The 23,666-nt window shown below is 43.9% G+C and overlaps 2 protein-coding genes across 13 annotated transcripts; one reads left to right on the top strand and one right to left on the bottom strand.

Annotated features, from left to right (window-relative positions):
* Positions 1 to 886: 886 nt before the first annotated feature.
* Positions 887 to 10,816, bottom strand: LOC110494746 (uncharacterized). 6 transcript variants are annotated; one of them, XM_021570077.3, is made up of 4 exons: positions 9,121 to 9,927; positions 8,362 to 8,751; positions 8,119 to 8,180; positions 887 to 2,728 (listed from the first exon to the last, which is right to left on the bottom strand). In XM_021570077.3, exons 2-4 carry the CDS (start codon positions 8,495 to 8,497, stop codon positions 1,352 to 1,354), a joined length of 1,575 nt encoding a protein of 524 aa, XP_021425752.3. In that variant the 5' UTR covers positions 8,498 to 8,751; positions 9,121 to 9,927; the 3' UTR covers positions 887 to 1,351. The 6 variants fall into 6 exon arrangements, with proteins under 6 accessions (XP_021425752.3, XP_021425753.3, XP_090062545.1 ...); XM_021570078.3 differs by having other exon boundaries at positions 887 to 2,725; XM_090206419.1 differs by lacking the exon at positions 9,121 to 9,927 and adding an exon at positions 8,948 to 9,033 and having other exon boundaries at positions 887 to 2,725.
* Positions 9,091 to 23,656, top strand: ccdc66 (coiled-coil domain containing 66). Of its 7 annotated transcripts, none has more exons than XM_090206418.1 (19): positions 9,091 to 9,186; positions 12,587 to 12,648; positions 12,770 to 12,795; positions 12,926 to 13,305; positions 13,441 to 13,552; positions 13,664 to 13,770; positions 16,522 to 16,652; positions 16,743 to 16,850; positions 16,985 to 17,116; positions 17,258 to 17,481; positions 17,581 to 17,665; positions 17,869 to 18,030; positions 18,271 to 18,436; positions 20,207 to 20,326; positions 20,530 to 20,763; positions 20,847 to 21,210; positions 21,650 to 21,870; positions 22,063 to 22,184; positions 22,423 to 23,656. In XM_090206418.1, exons 2-19 carry the CDS (start codon positions 12,646 to 12,648, stop codon positions 22,495 to 22,497), a joined length of 2,772 nt encoding a protein of 923 aa, XP_090062544.1. In that variant the 5' UTR covers positions 9,091 to 9,186; positions 12,587 to 12,645; the 3' UTR covers positions 22,498 to 23,656. The 7 variants fall into 7 exon arrangements, with proteins under 7 accessions (XP_090062544.1, XP_090062542.1, XP_021425745.3 ...); XM_090206416.1 differs by having other exon boundaries at positions 9,096 to 9,186; positions 12,909 to 13,305; XM_021570070.3 differs by having other exon boundaries at positions 9,096 to 9,186; positions 12,909 to 13,305; positions 20,530 to 20,766.
* The last annotated feature ends 10 nt before the right edge of the window (positions 23,657 to 23,666 follow it).

Below are 23,666 nucleotides of genomic sequence, written 5' to 3'. Positions count from 1 at the left end.
TTGTCTCACCAGGGGAGATGGTCGGATTCGCGTTTATCGTCGAAGGAATGAGCGTTACACCGAGGTCTGTACTCTGGAGAGGGAGCAGGGTCCGTGACATGGTCTGGGGCGGTGTGTCACAGCATCATTGGACTGAGCTTGTTGTTATTGCAGGCAATTTCAACGCTGTGCGTTACAGTGAAGACATCCTCCTCCCTCATGTGGTACCCTTCCTGCAGGCTCATCCTGACATGACCCTCCAGCATGCTAATGCCACCAGCCATACTGCTCATTCTGTGCGTGATTTCCTGCAAGACAGGAATGTCAGTGTTCTGCCATGGCCAGCGAAGAGCCCCGATCTCAATCCCATTGAGCATGTCTGGGACCTGTTGGATCGGAGGGTGAGAGCTAGGGCCATTCCCCCCAGAAATGTCCAGGAACTTGCCTTAGTGGAAGAGTGGGGTAACATCTCACAGCAAGAACTGGCAAATATGGTGCAGTACATGAGGAAGAGATGTACTACAGTACTTAATGCAGCTGGTGGCCACATCTGATACTGACGGTTACTTTTGATTTTGACCCCCCCCCCTCTCTTTGTTCAGGTACACATGATTCCATTCCTGTTAGTCACATGTCTGTGGAACATGTTCAGTTTATGTCTCAGTTGTAAATATTTGATTGAACATAAGATTCAACCCGTTAAGTTTGCTGAAAATAAACGCAGTTGACCGTGAGAGGACATTTCTTTTTTTGCCGAGTTTAGTATGATCTCAATAAAATGCATTTAGAAATAAACATTCAGTTCTCATGCATCTTAAGGTTCAACCAACAGTAAGACTACATGGAAGAGGAGCTAAACCTATTCAGTGAATATGCATTCTCATTATTATGAGAAGTGTGTCCCTTCTGTGGTTGAAAAACAGTACAAAATATTTTATTGTGTTATCCTCTGGCAGCTACAATACACAATACTTTTTAACCAAAACATAAAGAAATGAATTAATCTGTAACTGTGAGACTAACACATTTTTGGGACCAGTCAGCAGTCTCATAACAATTTGGGACAGACAAGTTGACCACATGCTGTCGACTCCTCTTTGTGAAAATGACAGACTGACTCTCCAACATTCCAACATTCCACAGTACATTCCAAAGTCCATTAGCGATGTTTTCAAACTGCTAATTCACAATGTATTTAAACAAGAGAAGTGACTTTAGAGGCATTTCTTTGTCTTCTAAAAAGGTGGCAGAACAGGCCACTTTTCCAACTTCTAAGGCAGGTTGTGGGTTCTCCCTTCAGTAAATGTTCACATGTGTTGTGAGGGGGATCTAAGCTATGGTGTCTCTCCATTGGACCAGCATTTTAGAGATCCTATTCCGACAAAGCCTTTTCTGCACTCTGTGGTCTCTCTGCACTCTGTGGTCTCTCTGCACTCTGTGGACTCTGTGGTCTCTCTGCACTCTGTGGACTCTGTGGTCTCTCTGCACTCTGTGGTCTCTCTGCATTCTCTGGACTCTGTGGTCTCTCTGCACTCTCTGGACGCTCTACTGCGTGAGCCATTTTGTGAGTTTTCATGTGAGTCTTGCGGGATGAGGACTGACTGAAGCATCTGCCACAGACGTTGCAGCGATACGGTTTCTCTCCAGTGTGAGTTAGTAGGTGACATTTTAAAGCACCTAACAATCTAAAGCATTTTCCACACTCTCTGCACTTATACGGTTTCTCTCCTGTGTGAGTCCTCATGTGCCCTTTAAGAGTATTCTTCTCCCTGAAGCACATGCCACAATCTTCACACTGAAACGGTTTCTCTCCAGTGTGAGTTAACTGGTGGAGTTTAACTTGTCTTTCTCCCGAGAAGCCTTTTCTGCACAAATGGCATTTATATGGCTTATCTCGTCCCTCTATGTGAAAGGACGTATGATGCTCTTTAAGGGCCTTGCCATGTCTGAAGGTTTTGCCACACACTTCGCACAGATGTGGCTTCTCCACATAGTGATAAATACTTATATGATATTTCAGCTCAGAATTCTTAGGGAAACATTTGCCACAAATATGACAAAACGTTTTCATTAGACTGTGAGTTTGCAGGTGAACCGCCATGTTCTCTGCAGGCCCAAGGACCTTCCCACACAAACCACACAAACGGTTTCGCTCCGCTAAGTGCATCTGAACATGTCTTATCAAATGACGCGTGAAGTCAAATGATTGCCCACACACCTGGCAAGAACAAGGAACGTTGTAGTTGTGCAACGTAGTGCTTTCCACACCTTTGACTTCCTCACTTTGAGCTGCAGGGCTTTGCACATAGGGAAGTGTAAATATCATCAGGGGGGCATTCTGTTTAGACAACATAACAGTTTGGTTCTGTGATGTTTGGAAGGGTTGGGCCAGGAGAAAGGTTGTGGGGAAGGGCTGGGGTTTGGGCTGAGGCTTGGGCTGGGCCTGATGTTGGGGCTGAGGCTGGGCCTGATGTTGGGGCTGAGGCTGGGCCTGATGTTGGGGCTGAGGCTGGGCCTGATGTTGGGGCTGAGGCTGGGCCTGATGTTGGGGCTGAGGCTGGGGTTTGGGCAGAGGTTTGGGCTTGGCCTGGCATTTGGATGGGCCCTGACCATGGTTTTTGCTCCGAAAGAGAGGAGTGCATGTGACTGTTGTGGACTCTGTCGTTCCAGAGTCTGGAAGCTGCTCTTCCCCCAGACTGGTCCTTGGTTCCTGCTGCTTCTCAGTCGCTGTAGGCTCTGGGTCCTCCTGCTCCATTAAGGCAAGGGTAAGAAAATCATTACTCAATAAATATTGAAATATGTTTTACATCTAAAACTCTGACAGAACTTCCCTCTGCTCTGCCATGAAATGACTGAATAAAAACCACCATGTCCCACAAAGGGATGAGCACATTGGGGATAAAATGGATATCACAACCAGGACGCAACCTACCGTGCCTTCTGAAAGTATTCACACCCCTTGACTTCTTCCACATTTTGTTGTGTTACAGCCGGAATTTAAAAATGATAAAATTGAGATTTTTCATCACTAGACTACACACAATACCCCATAATATCAAAGTGGAATTATGTTTTTTTACATTTTTTTTAACAAATCAATTAAAAATGAAAAGCTGAACTGTCTTGAGTCAATAAGTATTCAACCCCTTTGTTTTGGCAAACCTAAAGTGCAGGAGTAAGAATTTAAGTCACATAAGTTACATGGACTCACTGTGTGCAATAATGTTTAACATGATTTTTGAATGACTACCTCATCCCTGTTCCCCACACATACAGATATCTATAATAAAGGTCCCTTAGTCGAGCAGTAGATTAAAACAGACTCAACCACAAAGAGGTTTTACAATGCCTGGCAAAGGGCACCCATTGGTAGATGGGTAGAAATCCATTTGAGCATGGTAAAGTTATTAATTACCCTTTCATGTTGTGGGGGTGCTTTACAGCAGGAGGGACTGGTGTACTTCACAAAATAGATGGCATCATGAGGTAGTAAAATTATGTGGATGTATTCAAGTCAAGTTAAAGCTTGGTCGCAAATGAGTCTTCCAAATGGATAATGACCCCAAGCATACTTCTAAAGTTGTGGTAAAATGGCTTAAGGACAACAAAGTCAAGGTATTGGGGTGGCCATCACAAAGCCCTGACCTCAATCCTATAGAACATTTGTGGGCGGACCTGAAAAAGCATGCGTGAGAAAGGAGGCCTACAAACCTGACTCAGTTACACCATCTCTGTCAGGAGGAATGGGCCCAAATTTACTAAACTTATTGCGGGAAGCTTGTGGAAGGCTAACCGAAACATTTGATCCAAGTTACAATTTAAAGGCTACCAGATACTGGGAATTTTTACTATGATTAAATGTCAGGAATTGTGAAAAACTGAGTTTGTGCACACACACACAGTGCCTTCGGAAAGTATTCAGACCCCTTAACTTTTTCCACATAAAATTAATTTGAGTTATTTTCCCCTCATCAATCTACACACAATACCCCATAAAGACAAGCAAAAACAGGTAGACATTTTTGCTAATTTGTCAAAAAAAATTATGAAATATCACTTTTACAGTTTTCATACCCTTTACTCAATACTTTGTTGAAGCACCTTTGGCAGTGATTACAGCCTAGAGTCTTTTTCGGTATGATGCTACAAGCTTGGCACACCTGTATTTGGGGAGTTTCTCCCATTATTCTCTGCAGATCCTCTCAAGCTATGTTAGGTTGGATGGGGAGCGTTGCTGCACAGCCATTTTCAGGTCTCTCCAGAGATGTTTGATCGGGTTCAAGTCTGGGCTCTGGCTGGGCCACTCAGGGACATACAGACACTTGTTCTGAAGCTACTCCTGCGTTGTCTTGGCTGTGTGCTTACGGCCGTTGTCCTGTTGACAGGTGAACCTTCGCCCCAGTCTGAGGTCCTGAGCGCTCTGGAACAGGTTTTCATCAAGGATCTCTGTACTTTACTCCGTTCATCTTTGCCTCGACCCTGAATAGCCTCCCAGTCCCTGCCTCTGAAAAACATCCACAGAGCATGATGCTGCCACCACCATGCTTTACCATAGGGATGGTAACAGGTTTCCTCCAGACTTGATGCTTGGCATTCAGGCCAAAGAGTTCAATCTTGGTTTCATCAGACCAGAGAATCTTGTTTCTCATAGTCAGTCTTTAGGTGCCTTTTGGCAAACTCCAAGCGGGCTGTCATGTACCTTTTACTGGAGGAGTGGCTTCTGTCTGGCCACTCTACCAGAGGCCTGATTGGTGGAGTGCTGCAGAGATGGGAGAACATTCCAGAAGGACAACCATATCCACAGAAGAACTCCTGAGCTCTGTCAGAGTGACCATCGGGTTCTTGGTCACCTCCCTGACCAAGGCCCTTCTCCCCCTGATTGCTCAGTTTGGCCGGGTGGCCAGCTCTAGGAAGAGTCTTGGTGGTTCCAAACTTCTTCCATTTAAGAATGATACGAGGCCACTGTGTTCTTGGGGACCTTCAATGCTGCAGACATTGTTTGGTACCCTTCCCCAAATATGTCCCTCGACACAATCCTGTCTTGGAGCTCAACAGACAACTCATTCGACCTCATGGCTTGGTTTTTGCTCTGACATGCACTGTCAACTGTGCAACCTCACCTGAAGGATGATCAATGGAAACAGGATGCAACTGAGCTAAATTTCGAGTCTCATAGCAAAGGATCTGATTACTTAAATAAGGTATCTGTTTTTTAAATATTTTTTATACATTTGCAAAATTGTATAAACCCCTCACTCTGTCATCATGAGGTATTGTGTGTAGATTACAGATTATTTTATTTATTTAATCCATTTTAGAATAAGGCTGTAACGTAACAAAATATGGAAAAAGTCAAGGGGTCAGAATACTTCCCAAAGGCACTGTATATATGGCACACAAGACAGCGGTCTTATTTGCGCCCATCTCAGTGGACTCATCCGTTTCCGAGTCCGCGGGCATGGCACAGTCAGAGAAGTAGGAATGTGGCTGCACTATGCCTGTCTCTCGCTCCAGAAGGCTCCATCTCCTGACAATTTGTGCACATTCTTTGTTTCATAACTTCATTGTGAATTGGTTCCATTTGATTGTTAGTGTCTATCAATTCCACAAGTATTTTTTTTAATTTTTTTTTTTAACAGTAGTACATTTACCGTTAATTCCTAATCTACAAATGTTTGTTTGGTTACGGTAATGTCTGTTAATGCATTCAATACATTATTATTCCAGTTTTTTACCGTTCTCATTGCACAACTTAGGCTACACTTGTGAGAAACAACTTTTGGTTTACTTTATTCCATTTACGAGTTGTCAATTTAGTAATTGTCTTTTCTTTGGAGCACTCCTGTCAATGTTGAGTAAGTTACACATAGAAGTAGGACATTTAGGCTACCTGATTACACATAGAAGTAGGCCCTACAGGCTACCTGATTACACATAAGTATGCCTATAGGCTACCTGATTACACACAGAAGTAGGACCTACAGGCTACCTGATTACACAGAAGTAGGACCATAGGCTACCTGATTACACAGAAGTAGGACCATAGGCTACCTGATTACACAGAAGTAGGACCATAGGCTACCTGATTACACAGAAGTAGGACCATAGGCTACCTGATTACACAGAAGTAGGACCATAGGCTACCTGATTACACAGAAGTAGGACCATAGGCTACCTGATTACACAGAAGTAGGACCATAGGCTACCTGATTACACAGAAGTAGGACCATAGGCTACCTGATTACACAGAAGTAGGACCATAGGCTACCTGATTACACAGAAGTAGGACCATAGGCTACCTGATTACACAGAAGTAGGACCATAGGCTACCTGAATACACATGTCAAGTTAAATTGACTCGTGTGTATGTTAGTCATCATTTATCCGATGTATTAAACGCGCACAGCATACAGAGCCTAGTTTGATGAGCGGAATAGCCTATCACGTTAGACAGCGAGAGAGCACCTCCTCAAAAAGCTGGTTTTGGAGTGAAACTAGCTTTTATGAACCCAGTCATTGCGCAACAGATAATTCTAAACGCAATCGCGTGGTAAAAACTGTTTTGATGGCTGCGATTAAAAAGAGCTACCATTTTTTTACTTCTCAAACCTCAGATCATAATTCAAGGGCACCTCCCATTCGCAATTCGAGTGCATATAGGCTATAGTCAAAGGTAGGCAGGCTATCAGCGCGTCACTCGCCACTTTAGAACGTGAGGCAGTATAATTGTTTGAAGCAATTTACTTTACTTTACAATTTACTTTACTTCAAATAATGAGCCATGTCTTACCTTGCTTCAAAGTAGCCAAGCAGAAATCCATTATTTTAAGAAGACTTCCTCATGTCATTAAATATAATTTTTCTACAGTTCTATTGGTTTTCATATCAACTTTCTTTTGTTGTCCATAAGCCAAAATCCTAGTCATTTTAGTAGCCCATTCTAGTTGTTGCTATTAGATTCCCCCTCTTTCTAAATTCAAGATTTTCATAATTTCATCTCTGTAGCATATGGAACGGCTCACATCAGGTGAACTGTTTTCCCGCAAAATTGTATTTTGGCAAAAATGTTTGAGAATTAAGTTTTAATAGTTGCTTCATTACTGCAGTTGCGTGTTCAATAATAAGCTATAGGCTTGCTATTGTTATGTTTTCATTAAGCTCTTAATGAAGAATGTCCGTTCCTCGTATGCATGCATAGTATTTTCTGTTGGTCATGTCACTGTATGGACTTTATTTGACCGTTTGTTGACCGGTTAATGAGGGTTGGGTTAGTCGGCAGCAAAATGTACATCTAGTACAAAGTGTTATGTTTAGGACAAAACTACTACATCACATTACAGAGTACCACTCCATATTTTCAAGTATAGTGGTGGCTGCATCATGTTATGAGTTTTTCAGGATAAAAAAAATACATAATGGAGCTAAGCACAGGTAATCCTAGAGGAAAACCTGGTTTAGTCTACTTTCCACCAGACACTGGGAGATGAATTCACCTTTCAGCAGGACAGTATTTGAAAATGTAAGGCCAAATTTACACTGGAGTTGCTTACTAAGAAGACAGTAAATCTTCCTACGTGGCAGAGAAACAGTTTTTACTTAAATCTACTTGAAGATCTATGGCAAGTCCTGAAAATGGTTGTTTAGCAATGATCAACAAACCCATTTGACAGAGCTTGAAGAATTTTGAAAATAATAAATGGGCAAATGTTTCACTTTCCAGGTGTGAAAAGGTGATCCTAACATGCATTGACTCAGGGGTTGGATCCTTCTCTAATCAAGAAATTGTTTAATTTTTCACTAAATGTTTCACAAATGTTAGAAGTTTTCTTCCACTTTGACATTGGAGTATTTTGTGTAGATCATTGACAAAAATTACATTTAAATCAATTTTAATCCCACTTTGTAGCAACAAAGTTTTGAAAAAGTCAAGACGTGAACACCTGCTGGAGACACTGTATAAACAAGCGAGGTTGGGGGCAATTCCTTGTCGATTCAGAAAGTAAATCAAATTGCAATTTCAATTGTTCAGCCTAGAAAAGCACTGAAGACAATTGGAATTTCAGTCTAGGCCTAGTTCCCGAATTGACTGAAATTGAATTGGAATTGACTCCAACCATGATAGAAACAAATATTACACACCTGTCTGTCAGTATTTTCTGTGGATCTTCTTGGCGCTACTGAGTCGTAGTTGTGGTCTTCACCTGCAGAGGGAGTCCTGGTTACTTCTTCAGATGCCCTCACTCTTCTCAACAGATGAAGCATGCTTTGCTTTGTAACACAGACACCAAGTCTGGCAAACCTATTGAAGCACTTTTTCTTCTGAGCCTGGTGCATGATAAGCGAGTTCCGATACATGGGTGCACTCATCCTGCCGCAACGTACCTTGAGAAGAGTGGCTCCAGCCATGCCTATGGCGAAGTTCTTTCTCTGTGTACGTTCTTTGGTCAGGGCAGAAACCCATGTAGATGTGCTCGCGGACTCCAGAAACCCAAGGAACGTGGGTGCAGTTGTCTTCCATTCAGTAAAAACAGTGTCCCATCTGAAGGCTTCCAGAGAGGATGGACTGGTCTGTCTAAGTATGGAGTTGAATGGAACGCTAGTGAGCTCTTTGCATTCTCTGACGACTTGATTCAAAACCTCTTTAGTGACAAGGGAAGCCAAATCAGGAATTTCCATTATTGCCTTTGCTGCACTGAATAATTGTCCATTCAACATGTTATCCACAAGTTTCTCCATGGGTCCAGTAAGGATGTATTTTGTTGGCACACTCACCTACAATTAGAAGGGGGAAATGTCAATACCAATCAATAAACCATTTTTTTTTTACTTTTAATGGCCCAGCAAGCATTTTCACCTGATACTTGCGACCAAACTATCAAAATTCAGTTATTTGCAATGGAAGGAGGAGAGAAGACTGAACGATTTGACGGTTGAATAAAGTTCAACTTTATAGGTTGTAAATGATCACCGCATTGCTGTCAGAGATTGGATCACGGCACTACTGTGGCGCAGGACTCCAGAAAGGAAGGTACACTAGCGACCTTGAACCTGAAACTTCAAGATGTTTAGAACCTTTAACACTACCCCCCCCGACTTCTCTCCAACATACAGCAGGTATTAAAGGTGACAACACGTGTTTACCTGGCTTAGCTTCGAAGAAGCAGCATCATCGCCAGACTGTGGATCCTGCTCCATATCTTCTTCCAGGTATACTGAGATTTCTGCAGGCTCAGGTTTGATGTTATCGTTGTGGGGATGTGGCGTGGCTTCTTCGCCTGTGTTCTCGCTCTTTGGCACAACTACTAACTTTACGGTCAAATCTCGCGGGGTAACCTTACACGCGTCTGTCATTCTCTCGTGGGGAAAGGGGGTGATACTAATCTCACCTTGTTGGGAGTCCCGAGTTCGCCATGCAAGAGAGTGACTCTCCCTCTGCTTCTGAGCACTTTCTCGAAATATACTGCCAATTTTCTCCACATCGCAAAAGCTTTTGTAGTACCTTTTAAGAAGTTTACGACACGTTTCGCAAATGATCTGTGGTAAGGCATCGTCCTGAGAAATTGGTCCAGTGAGGTCCTCCAATGCTGTGGTGTAGTCAAATGGTTTCAAACATTGACCTTCGAACTGACTGAAGAGATTGTGCACGTATATTCTATTGGAAATGTTTTCCCCACAAGCACGACATACACCGACACAACAGGTTCTCTTTGGTCTCATCATGCTAGCTAGTATTAGCATATATTAGCGTCACAGAACAGTATCTTTGCTAGCATGGTCCAGAAGTTTTTTTTTCCCGTTTGTTGTTACATTTTCATGTGTCATCCGAATTAGTCCCCTCCTCATTCGCGTGATTGGGAAACAAAAATGTACACGTTACTCAGGTGTGCTCGTTTCACCATCGTACTGCAACGAAAGCGGAGTTTGCAGTTGTTACTAGATAGAATGCAGCTATGGACGGAAGTTACTTTTTGTAGCAGGTTATGATAGAATTTTAGCTAACCCTTTCCCTAACCTAATTTTCCTCAACTGCTACGTTCATTCACTTAGGAGAACATACGTAGCAGGTTATGATAATAATTGTGGCAGGTTAAGATTAGGTAAAATGCCACAAAAAAAAAATATACGTTTGAAGTAAATTTGACAAAAGCTGGATCCCTTCTAGACATGACCCACTTTAGTCTATCGCTACGACCGGAAGGGACATTTTGTAGCAGGTTAGAAGAGCATTTTCGCGAGCCTAATTATCCAAACATGATACGGAAGTTCTCCTAACCTGCTACGAAAAAGTAATTTATGTCTGTAGCTGTATGTGTACACCATCGAGATTCCTTAAAAAAACATGGCACTTCCGGAAGTGACTTTAACCTAGTAGGTTATGAGCATTTACACAGCAGGTTAGGATAAGTAACGTAGCATGCTATGCGAATTAGGTTAAAGTTAGCGAAAATACTTCCCTAACCTGCTACGAAAAGTCATTTCCAGTCGTAGCTGTATTCAAAGTGGGTTTTCACATTTTAGCTAAACCTAATTATCCTAATCTGCCACATTTATTCTCCTAACTTGCTGCATGCGTTCTAAACCTGATAGGAAAAGTACATTCTGGCAAAAACTGAATCCCTGCTAGCCATAACTGTCGAAGTGACGTGTTTTTTGTAGGGAGTCCCGTCAGATTATCTATTATATTGACAAGGTAGCGGAGTGACCGCCAAAGCAAAGGATATACACGTCCTCAATGCAGGCAATATCAAGCGGGACTATTCTAATGTTAATTTATGTTTAAACTAATAGCACACAGCCCAGACTCCAATGCATACCCCCCTAAAACATGCCACCAGAGGGTCACAATCCCCAAGACAAGAACAGTCTATGAGAGTTGCACAGAACTACATAGAGCCATGACTACATGGAACACTATTCCACATCAGGTAACTAATACAAGCAGTAGAATTAAAAAACAGACACAAATACACTTTATGGAACAGCAGGGACTGTGAAGCAACACAAACATTGGTGCATACACACACATGTTAACATACGCACTATACACACATACACATGTATGTTGTGTTGTAGATATGTGGTAGTGGACTAGGCGCCAGAGAGCACACACTTGGTGTGTTTTGACATCTGTTATGAATGCACTGTAATGTTTTTATAATTGTATAACTGCCTTAATTTTTCAGGACACCAGATATGCACGTGAACATGTTGTGTCACGTGCACAAGCACAGTGAAATGCCTTTCTTGCAAGCTCCAAAAGCAATAATGCAATAATCAATATCCACCTAGCACTAAAAATAACACAAGGTAGAACAAAAACACGATGAATAGAAATAAGAACACAAGAAAGTAAGAAGCTATATACAGGGTCAGTTCCAATTCCATATTTACAATTGGAGTGATAGAGGTAGTTATGTATTTTTGTATATATTAAAAAAAATGTAACTAGGTAAGTCAGTTAAGAACAAATCCTTATTTACAATGACGGCCTACCGGGGAACAGTGGGTTAACTGCCTTGTTCAGGTGCAGAACGCCATATATATATATTTTTTACCTATAAGGTTACAAGGCATCAGGATATATGATAAACAGCGTAGCAGCGGCGTAAATTATGATTGCATACGAGTGTGTTTGCGTGTGTGTGTGTGTGTAGAGTCAATATGAAGATGTTTGCATGTTATGTGTGTGTTTGGAGTGTCAGTGCAGTGTGTGGAGTCATGTGAGTGAGCATCTTTATATATAACATATTTGGTGTACGTAGGGACAGCGCAACAATAAAAACAACATACACAACTAAGTCGTTTTTCTCAGTTTTCTCAATGCATTTGTAACAGCCTAAATATTACGAAACGTCAACTCGATCAAATAAGCCTAACGTAATACAATCTTTTTTTATATATTTTTTTATTTTTATCTCATTCGGTCATATTTTGGGCGGGGTAAATCTCTCGCTTTGTCTCTTCCTCGCTTGTCCCGTATACCATCTAGTCAAACCCCGAGTTTAAGCACAGGGGTTTACCACCGTAATGTCGGAAACGTAAAGTTAACCTATTTAGCAAGACGTATTCTGATTCGCTGCTCAATACAAACCTGTGAGTGATAAGCCAATCATTTATGTTCTCATTGGTCGTTGACAGCAACCAACATACACAATCAGAGATATTAGAAAGGGGTCTCTGACACAATAAACATATCGAGAGGTATCAATGTTTAGCTAGGAGTTTGGGGAGACTGGACAATTATTACCTAGCAATGTTTCTCACCAAATAACTTTGCTAACCAAGATTTATGTATATCGTTAAGCCAGTTCAATGACAACTGTTAGCTAAAATGAATCTGGGGTGAGTAATGATTTTTCCTTTCACCAGTCGTGTTTAAAGTTAGCTAACGTTAGCTAACGAGCTTTGCAGTTGGTGACGTTAGCTAACGAGCTTTGCAGTTGGTGACGTTAGCTAGATAGTTAGTTGAAGCTTGTAAACCAGCCATCAAAGTTTGGAAAGATAATTTGGCTAGCATAAAACTGTAATCTTAGATCTATATCTGCCTTATGTAGCAACATACCTAACGTTAGATCTATAGCTATTACCTTTTTGTTTTGGTGAACAGGGATGGTCTGATGTTCGAACTTGAAAATGGAAAGCCCAGGCTAATTCTAACCAATCATCATGGTAGGTATCATACCGTTCAGTTAAACTTTAAGATATCATTCATTATACATTACCATATACCTCAGAGGAATCAAAGCCGATTTTAACTTGAGTTGTCATTTATGTTTTGCCATGATTGTAGGTGTTGATACGAAGAATCCAAATAAGGTAAGATAGCAGAAAACTATCTAACAACCCTTACTTTTTGCATTTACGGTCATAAATGCATGAACTGTAACGTTCCTTGTCATTTTACTTTCCTTTTTATGATTTAATGTTAGATACTCTCTCGAACCAGACCACAAAATGCTCTCAACTCAAAGAAGTTTCCCGAACCAGTATCCGAGGAGCCTCTGAGAGTACAGAAGAAACGTGCAGAGAGGAGGAAGGCAGTCCCTATTACCCACACTGTGCCAGTCAAGAATGACACTCCAATGGTTGCATCCAATCATACAAAACCAAAGGCCAAGGGCAGCACTGACCACAATACCAAAGCCTTGGCCAAAGTGTCTTCAGCTAAAGGACATGGGCAGATAGCCACCGATAGACCTCCAAAGTCCACTGTGAAGGACAGTTTGGTCTGTTTGACCAATGAGCAGCTCCAACAGATCCTCAGCACAATCAACAACTCAACCATTCGCTCACAGGATCAGGATGTACACAGCCAGCCTCAAACAGGTTAGAGTGAGACGTTTACAATAATCCCAATTCAAGTGCAATTGGCTCTCTGTTAAATGAACCTGATGATGAAATTGAAGATGTACCACTACCATCTATGATGCATGTAGCTAACAGTGTTTGCATATTCCCAAGGAAATGAAGGGAACTCTAAAGAGGATTGCCTGTTGAATGGAACGGGGAGAAAAGGAAGTGCTGCACATGTTAGTGGGAATGGAAACTCACAGGGAAAAAGCGAGGATGAAAGGTAATATACCTGGAGCACATTGTAGCCTATTTGACCACTTGACAGACACCTCTAAAATGTGAAATTGCAATTATGTTATGTATTTAGCATACTTTCTTTTCTACTGGACAGGTGGGTGATTTGTGGTCAACCATCTGGCCTGTTCAGTTCTCTGGGAGAAAGAGAGATGGACAAAGAAGCACTGGAGGCCAAGAGGACACAATGGAGGAAAGAACTAGGTACCAACTAGTGTAACTGGATCAATTTCACCCATCACATCAGGATATTATTTTTGACAATATACCGTGTCGTTTTGACTATCGTAATATTATTTGAGCTAGTTGGCTGTACCTGCACCAAAAAATACATGCACTAAGTATTTTTCCTTCATAGCTTGTTCTCCATCTTTTTAAATATGGAACCAATTTGTTTTCAGCACTTTTATTTGCATAACTTGGGCTTCCGACTGGCAGCGCCGTCTAAGGCACTGTATCACAGTGCAACAGTCCCTGAATCCAGGCTCTTTCACATCCGGCCGTGATTGGGAGTCCCATAGGACGGCGCACAATTGGCCCAGCGTCGTCTGGGTTTGGCTGGAGTAGGCTGTCATTGTAAATAAGAATTTGGTCTTAACTGACTTGCCTAGTTAAATAAAGGTTCAATTAAAAAATATATATATTTTTAAAATAGTTTTCTCATGGCTCTTATCCCTCTGCAGCAGACATATGGTGAGCAATATGTTTGGAACATCGAATTGCAATACATATACACTGAACAAAAATATAAATGCATCATGTGTTGATTCCATTTTTCACGAGCTGAAATAAAAGATACCAGAATTTCCATACGCACAAAAACCTTTTTCTCTCAAATATTGTGCACAAATTTGTTTACATCCCTTTCAGTGAGCATTTCTCCTTTGCCAAGATAATCGATCCACCTGGACAGTTGTGGCATATCGAGAAGCTGATTTAAACGGCATGATCATTACACAATGCACCTTGTGCTGGGGACAATAAAAAGCCACTCTAAAATGTGCAGTTTTGTCACAGAACAGTGCCACAGATGTTTAAGTTTTGAGGGGGTGTGCAATTGTCATGTTGACTACAGGAATATCCACCGTGGCTGTTGCCAGAGAATTGACTGTTCATTTCTCTACCAAAAGCAGCCTACAACATTGTTTTAGAGAATGTGGCAGTACATCCAACTGGCCCCACAATCGCAGACCATGTATCACTCCAGGCCCCACAAACCATGTGGTATCACTCCAGGCCCCACAGACCATGTGGTATCACTCTAGGCCCCACAGACCATGTGGTATCACTCCAGGCCCCAAAGACCATGTGGTATCACTCCAGGCCCCACAGACCATGTGGTATCACTCCAGGCCCCACAGACCATGTGGTATCACTCCAGGCCCCAAAGACCATGTGGTATCACTCCAGGCCCCACAGACCATGTGGTATCACTCCAGGCCCCACAGACCATGTGGTATCACTCCAGGCCCCGCAGACCATGTGGTATCACTCCAGGCCCCGCAGACCATGTGGTATCACTCCAGGCCCGCAGACCATGTGGTATCACTCCAGGCCCGCAGACCATGTGGTATCACTCCAGGCCCGCAGACCATGTGGTATCACTCCAGGCCCCGCAGACCATGTGGTATCACTCCAGGCCCCGCAGACCATGTGGTATCACTCCAGGCCCCGCAGACCATGTGGTATCACTCCAGGCCCCGCAGACCATGTGGTATCACTCCAGGCCCCGCAGACCATGTGGTATCACTCCAGGCCCCGCAGACCATGTGGTGTCACTCCAGGCCCCGCAGACCATGTGGTATCACTCCAGGCCCCACAACCGCAGACCATGTGGTATCACTCCAGGCCCCACAACCACAGACCATGTGGTATCACTCCAGGCCCCACAGACCATGTGGTATCACTCCAGGCCCCACAGACCATGTGGTATCACTCCAGGCCCCGCAGACCATGTGGTATCACTCCAGGCCCCGCAGACCATGTGGTATCACTCCAGGCCCCGCAGACCATGTGGTATCACTCCAGGCCCCGCAGACCATGTGGTATCACTCCAGGCCCCGCAGACCATGTGGTATCACTCCAGGCCCCGCAGACCATGTGGTATCACTCCAGGCCCCGCAGACCATGTGGTATCACTCCAGGCCCCGCAGAGCATGTGGTATCACTCCAGGCCCCGCAGACCATGTGGTATCACTCCAGGCCCCGCAGACCATGTGGTATCACTCCAGGCCCCGCAGACCATGTGGTATCACTCCAGGCCCCGCAGACCATGTGGACCTCCACATCTGGCTTCTTCACCTGTGGGATCGTCGGAGGGAGGTGCTGAGGAGTATTTATTACTGTAAAAGGCCATTTTGTGGGGGAAAACTCATTCAGATTGACTGGGCCTGGCTCCCAAGTGGGTGGACCTGGCTCCCACATGAGTGGGCCTATGCCCACCCATGACTGCGCCCCTGCCCAGTCATAAATTACGGCCTAATGAATGTATTTAAATTGACGGATTTCCGTCTATGAAGTGTAACGCAGTAAAATCTTTGAATTTGTTTCATGTTGCCTTTATATTTTTGTTCAGTATAGAATCGTGAGAATCGCAATACTTATCATGTTGGCACCTAAGTATTGTGATCTAGTATTGTACAGTACCACAGCACACCATACAGCAAGGGGCTGGTTTCACTTTCAGTGCAGCATTTTTTTTTTTAACAATTCGTAACATATCATACGAGTTACACATTATTTCACATATCATATGAAATGGATGAGGTAGTGCACCATTTTCTGGGACCCATTTTGGCCCCTGAGCATTACTTTTAAACTACTGGCTTACATCATACAAGACCTCTGGAGCATCAATTTAATTGATTGATTGGTGGTGTCTGGGTATTGTGGTGTGCTACAGCTTTTCAGACATTAATGAAGTGATTTGATTGGCTTGCTCTCTGTCTGATTAAGATGAACAGATGGCTCTGAAGAAACAGCAGAAAGACCTGAGCAGACCAGATGTCACGGCAGACCATGGCCCAAGGGGAAGGGTGACCATCACATCCAAACCTGGTCCTGGAGATGGTCACATACACACCAGGGTAGGCAATGGATTTTTTTCTGCAAAAAGTTTTCACTGTCAATGTCTAAGAAAACATGTTTGTTGACAAGCTTCTGTGGTCTCTGGCCAGATGCTAGGAGGACCCGGTCTGGAGGACACAGACACACTGTGCTCCACTCAGAGCTACAGCAGTCACAGAGACCTCCCTTCTGCCATCAGATCTGCCTTCGTAGTGGGGGTGGAGTACCATTCACTACCATAATGTACCAAACACACATTTACTATTCGAGTTACAGGGAACAGGCCATCTCAACTGAAGGTTACAACAGAGTGCTGTTGTAAAGCTGCTGTTTTTGTGGTTGTGATGTCCAGGAGGCCACCCCAGTAGAACATGCCTTCAGCGCTCAGAAGAAGGAGCATCATAGGAGGTGGCTGCAGGATCTGGACCGGCAGAGGGAGGAGGACAAGCTGCGACACCGGCAGGAGAAACAGTATCTTAGCCAAGTAACAGGCTGTTTTAATTGTTTAGTTGAATCGGGTTTGTTAGTGCCAGGTTAGAATTAAAATGTTTACCCCTGTAGGTTCCCAGACTTGAAAACAATGCTCAATAGCGTGTTTCCACTAATCCACCTCCCTCCCTCCCAGGCTGAGGACCATGAGCGCTGGGCCATGCACTTTGACTCCCCCCAGATGAGAGTCCCTCTCCAGGCCCCCGTGGCTGCAGAGAGGGGCGAGTCAGAGCCCCTCAGTCAACAGAGGACCCATTTTGGAGCCCTTTCTGTGGCCTGGGACGGAGCCAGCACCTACGGAGGGGACAGTCTTGGGAGAGCCAGTGTCGACATCACTGGAGGCTTCCCACAGAAGGCAAGGTGAGCCATCCAGTACAAGAGTTTTCCCCTAACCATCTGATCGGGAACAATTATTAATTCTATTCTGTGCTATTCTATGATGTATATTACTTTGTTCAGCCATCTCCGTACCATGACGGCCCTACTGGACCCAGCCCAGATCGAGGAGAGAGAGAGGAAGAGAGTGAAACAGCTTGAGCATCAGGTATGAGTGGGATAACGGTAGAAGACCAAATCCTTTAATCGAATGTTTAATATTACGCAATGTGCTATGATGGACCCCAGGAATATTATTTTATGTCATGGCGTCAGCTAATGGGGATCCTAATAAAATTCAAATTCTCTTGGCCATTGAGACTCTTAAGATGATTGACAGTATTGTGGATTGGTTGTCCCATCCTGTTCCAGCGTGCCATCGAGGCTCAGGTGGAGGAGAGGAGGAGGCAGCGTGAGGCGGAGGAGGCCGTTCGCCTGGCTGTGGAGCAGGAGGAGGAGAGGAGGGTGGCGCAGGAGAGAGAGCTGCTACAGAAACAGTACCAGCTCGACACTCAGAGAAAGAGGCACACAGAGGTCAGAGCACATGGACGTTACACTTCTGAACATAGAGCTCATTGGGGATCTCTGCCAGTAAATCAGCTTTAATGAAAGAGATGACTAGCAATCACAAATTAAGTTCTTTCCATTTGTTTTCGAATTTGGAATTGTGTTATAAGTTTTAGCCTACTCCTGTTGTGTTTGTCATGCATTATATTAACTGACAACAGACTGTGTTTGTTGGGGTCTTTGTAACACTTGTGGTGCTCCTTGCAGGAGCAGCACAGTCGTAAGCAGGAGGAGCTTTACCTGAGTGTTCAGCGGGCCCAGGAGGAGGCCCTGAAGGACAAGCACCAGCAGAGGATCAGAGAGCTGGCCAGGAAGGGACACGACGTCTCCAAGCTGCAACTCTCTCTGGAGGGGGAACCTGTCTCCTCACGGGGTGATTACAGTTACAGGGTGTCCGCAGGGCCTTAAATTCTGAAACTCATTTATCTGATTCAAAGGCCTTAATAAGTGTTAAAATGTCTTTCCATTCAGTTTTCAAAAGGTCTTAAAAAATGCAACGTAGATGACTACAGTGTTTCCGTTGTATTGTGCCGCTGCTTAATTGTTACCACGGGGCAAAACAAATAACAGTATTATGCATTAAAACCTGCTTCCTGCAAGGAAAGTATCTGCCCTGTCCCTGTCTCGCTGCTGGCGCTCACTTCCTCTCCCCCCCCTTTACACACTGAGTGAAGAGAGAGATGCGTTCTCATAAGCACAAGCATACTGACAGTTGAGCAACATTTCGAGATTTAATTGCAGGAAAAACAACTACCCTTAATGTTGGTAAAAAATAAAATAGTGTCAGCTATAATCTAAATCATTTCTCAAGTGTCAATATAGAGTTAATTACACCTTTTACAAACCGTGTGTAATTGAGATGATGTGCCAGCAGAACGGTGTGGAGCAAGCCATTTAAGGTGAATAGGCCAGGTAATGTAGGGCTATCTGGCATGTTTTTGTAGGACATTACATTTACTGTAAGGTAAATTGTATGGCTATCTAGAAACAATATCTTTAGTTAGCAATCTAGCAAATGTTTTGTGTCCCCACTTCCTTATGTGTTAAATGATGTAGCTATAGGCTTAGCCCAGGGCTCTCCAACCTGTTCCTGGAGATAGACTGTCCTGTAGGTTTCTGCTCCAACCTTAATCTAGCACACCTGATTGTAATAATTAGCTGGCTGTATCAGGTTAGTTACAACTGGGGTTGGATTGAAAACCTACAGGAGGGTAGCTCTCCAGGAACGGGTTTGGAAAACCCTGGCCTAGGACAATATGCACAAAAAACATGGTCAAGTTGATCTCTAAAGAGAAAAACATCTGACTATTCTGGATCCTATTTTGAAATGTTGCACGTCAAAATATCTAACTTTCTCTGAACATGTTAGATGAAATGTCTAACTTATTTCATGTCTTACTTGGCACTGGGAAAAAGTCAGTCTAGAACCCTCACGCTTAGCCACCTTGCGTCAAAATATAGCCATTTGATACCTAATTCACTGAATGAGGGAATTATTTTATTTGACTTTTTGGTTGAAGGCTAATGTATGTTATAATGTTCTAGCATATTGCATCCAGAAGAGCTACGGGGTGTTGATTTGTTCCAGATTCTACAAATCAGCTGCTCAACGGGAACTTGTGAAACTGACCCTGATGTGCTTTAGCAGTGTTGGATCAAAAGCCTGCTGACCCAGTGGCCTAGTTCTCTAGGGGAGTTGACCACATGTGCTTTATACAGTAACAGTGTTGTATATTTGACAAAGCTTTCTGGTTTCCTGGACAGGACTATAACTAGTTCTGGACTAAACTTTTTCAATAGATTATCTATTGAACATGGTGTTCAGTACAAGAGTAGCAGGGCCCGGGTAACCCTAAAAACATTTATTTTTTAAATTCCCTGGCGTAGCCTAATGGTTAGAGCGTTGGACTAGTAACCGAAAGGTTGCAAGATTGAATCCCCAAGCTGACAAGGTACAAATCTGTCGTTCTGCCCCTGAACAGGCAGTTAACCCACTGTTCCTAGGCCATCATTGAAATTAAGAATTTGTTCTTAACTGACTTGCCTAGTTAAATAAAGGTAAAATAAATACAAATTCAAACCCTGGGGTTCTAATTTTGTTATTTGATGAAAGCAAAGCAGGTTTTGATTGTTCTGTCTTTAGTCTTTAACACCAGCTCAGGACCATACCACTACCAGACAGGGACAGGAAGGGAGATGGACACCCTGAGAGAAGAGACTTGCAGCACCGCCTCCCTTAGGAAGGACATGGCAGTGAAGACTGGTAACATACATTACACTATTCCTCCTAGCATGTTACAGTTCGGGTGTGGTTAACTGAATTAAGACGTTTTATTGTGAGTGTTTATCTGAATTAGTGTCATGTACCGTGTACTATACAGGCATGTATCTACTACTCACCAAATCCCCGTTGTAAATAGGCATTCTAAAATGCCTGCCTGTGTGGTGTTCTCTCTGTCTGCATAGAGGTGAACCCAGCAGTAAGGCCAGGCTGCACGTACACAGTGGAGGCTCTAGGTAATCGAAGCCAGGCGGTGCAAACCCCAGACATCCCTGTAGAGTACAGACCTCCTCCTCCCAACGCCAAGAGGTGCAGGCGGGAGGCCAGGCAGGAAGCACAGCTGGCTCAGAGGAACCCTCCTGGCCCCAGGGCGGGGAAGGAGAACATTTGGCTGAACGACCTGGGAGGAGGAGTAGGAGGTGGTGTGTATTGTTTTTTTTACTATGTTTATGTGCGAAACTAATTTCCTTCTGGAGATTAATAAAGTACAATCTCATCTCAGGTGCAGGAGACCTGTACGAGGCCTTTGCCCGGACAGACCAAGGCCAGGGCCAGAGACACAGGGGAGGAGGTCGTAGGCCAGAGTGGAACACTCAGAGACCCAGTAAACCCTATGTCCCGGCATCAGAGCGCTACCCTGCAGGGCTACAACACACCAGGCAGGAGAGCCGCCTCCGCAGGCAGATGGAACTCATGACCATGATGGAGAGGAACACCATAACCCCTCACCCCCCTGACCCCGAACCTGACCTCAGGCCTGCTGACCCCTCGCCACCACAAGCCAACTACCCTGCTAGCACTGCACAGGGCAGGATAAAGAATGGCATCACAGGTGTGACACACGCCATGGCTGTTCACAGTGGAAGGTGAGTAGAAGTAAAGGCAGTAGTGTTCCATCTGTAGCCTGATTAAATCAGACTGAACACCGTGTTTGAGGTGAAATCATTTTCAACATTCCGTCTGGTTCACCACGAGGTCACCACGTTCCGTCTGGTTCACCACGAGGTCACCACGTTCCGTCTGGTTCACCACGAGGTCACCACGTTCCGTCTGGTTAAACGGGGCCACCACGTTCCGTCTGGTTAAACGGGGTCACCACGTTCCGTCTGGTTAAACGGGGTCACCACGTTCCGTCTGGTTAAACGGGGTCACCACGTTCCGTCTGGTTAAACGGGGTCACCACGTTCCGTCTGGTTAAACGGGGTCACCACGTTCCGTCTGGTTAAACGGGGTCACCACGTTCCGTCTGGTTAAACGGGGTCACCACGTTGTCAGATGTAACAGCATGATGTCTTGCGCCTCCAGAGTTCCCCCCAGATCCCCTACAGTTCCTGCTATCAAACACCGCCTTCAGAACCAGTCCCGAGGCTCCCGCCTCCCTACACAGGCCCATGGTTCGCTCCAGGACACAGACCGCTCCCCTCCCCCCTCGGAGTACATCCCCTATCTGAGGACCGACGAGGTGTACCACATGGATCCCCGTGCCCCCATCTCCAGACCCTCCACACATCCACAGACACACACAGGTCAGAGGTCATTTTCACTGTTCTGAACCATGCTGCGGCTCTACTCTCAACACCGCAACTATGTCATGTTATTGTGGAGCCAAAGGCACATTTACAATAATATAGAGTTATTGTGCATAGGGATCATCTCAGATTTATTCTGGGTATTGTCAGATATATTTTGTATATAGCGCTAGTTTCATATTCTCACAGATGGGGTCCAGTGCAGGCCCATTAGCCCTCCCCACCAGAAGGACCCTCTGCTCCACCCAGAGCTGCTTAGGAACACAGAGAGACAGCAGGCCATACTGAAGAGCCTCTCAAAGCTACGGCAGGTATCTGTATTACATCTATGTGTCCATTACACACAGTCACATTCTCTACCTTTCTCCTCAGTGCGCTCTCGTTCACTCTAAAAGTGAAAAGACAGTCCATTCCTTTTTTAAAGCCACGAGGGGGACTAAATGAGTGTACACTTCAGGGAGATGAGTAGATAATCTGAAAGCAGGCAGAGGAAAGAACTTTAGTTTCACTTCTTTCATTCCTGCTCACAAGCACTGTGTTTGATTCCAGGGTTTGTTGCAGAAGCAGAAAGAGCTGGAGACAGGACTGAACCCTGTAATGATTGTTACTGAGGACCACCACTGACCTCCTCAACACGTGACCCACAGCCTCACGTCTAAAGGCACATAGACCTAGTAAACACTCAGGCTGTACAACTGATGTAAAATTGACAAAGGTTTGTGATAGCATTGTTGTGTTGAATGTGCTGTATCACCGCAGTGTGCACTAGGTTATTCTGAACTGGAACATACAGCACTTTACCATTTATGATTGAACCGACATCTTAGTTTGTGAAGAGTATTTAAATTTTAAGCAAATGTTGGCACTTTACTGACCACATGGGTTTGAAGAGTATTGTAGGTATTATATAGAATGTAATGGCCTGTGTGTGAGTGGCTATGATCGTAGTGTTGGTATTTGTGATCACTTGATATGTAGTGGTGCTTTTGCAGCCATAGAATAGAGTACGACAGTATGAGTCATAATACCCATAAAGCTTAGCGGTCCATAGGGGATTTTAGAAACAGTTCAAAAGGGCTGTGTTTCGTGTAGTCTTACCCTGGCATGACGTTTTGATAATCATGTAAAACTCTCGGACAAGGACTATCAATATATTCTCCTGTAATTAGCTGCCATAAGAGTACAAATGCCATGGTGATCTGGACCAGACTGCCGAATTTAAGAATCTTTGGATTAACTGTTAGCTAAATGTAGTAATGAATAAATTGGCTACATTTGGACAATTCTGTGAACTGTCTTGAATTGACAATACCGGTTAGCAAAAGTGTGAGCTAGATGACGTGCAGGAGCTTAGGAATATATTGAATCACATGATATGATGATGGGGGGGGGTAAATGTATAAGACCCTGTAACTGGCAATATGTTCCAAGTCAGAGCGATTTGTCTACATTGATACTAACTAGTATTGTTTTTGAAGTCCCCTTGTCCAAGAGAGATTTACAGTTAAACGTCATGGCAGGGTAAATCTACACGAAACACAGCCCTTATTGTAAGTGTTTCTAAAATCCCCTATGGGGGGAAAAAAGAACGGTGGAAAAACGATTGGAACCACTTTCTTGTTTGACCGCTAGGTTTTATGGGTATTCTGACACTTCCAGTCTAGGGCTCTGTTACTAGTTTATTTACAAGCTTTGAAGGGACTTTCATCTAATGACCATGTGTATAAATTGTTATTTAAGATGTACTGTGTTGTGTGAATAAAAGTTTTTTTTTTTAAATATACAATTATTTA

The sequence above is a fragment of the Oncorhynchus mykiss genome, chromosome 17 (genome assembly GCF_057628025.1).
Source record: "Oncorhynchus mykiss isolate SJ-2025 chromosome 17, ASM5762802v1, whole genome shotgun sequence".
Classification (NCBI taxonomy): Eukaryota; Metazoa; Chordata; class Actinopteri; order Salmoniformes; family Salmonidae; genus Oncorhynchus; species Oncorhynchus mykiss.
The sequence above is the reverse complement of the archived record's forward strand: the minus strand, read 5'-3'. Positions and strand labels throughout refer to the sequence as shown.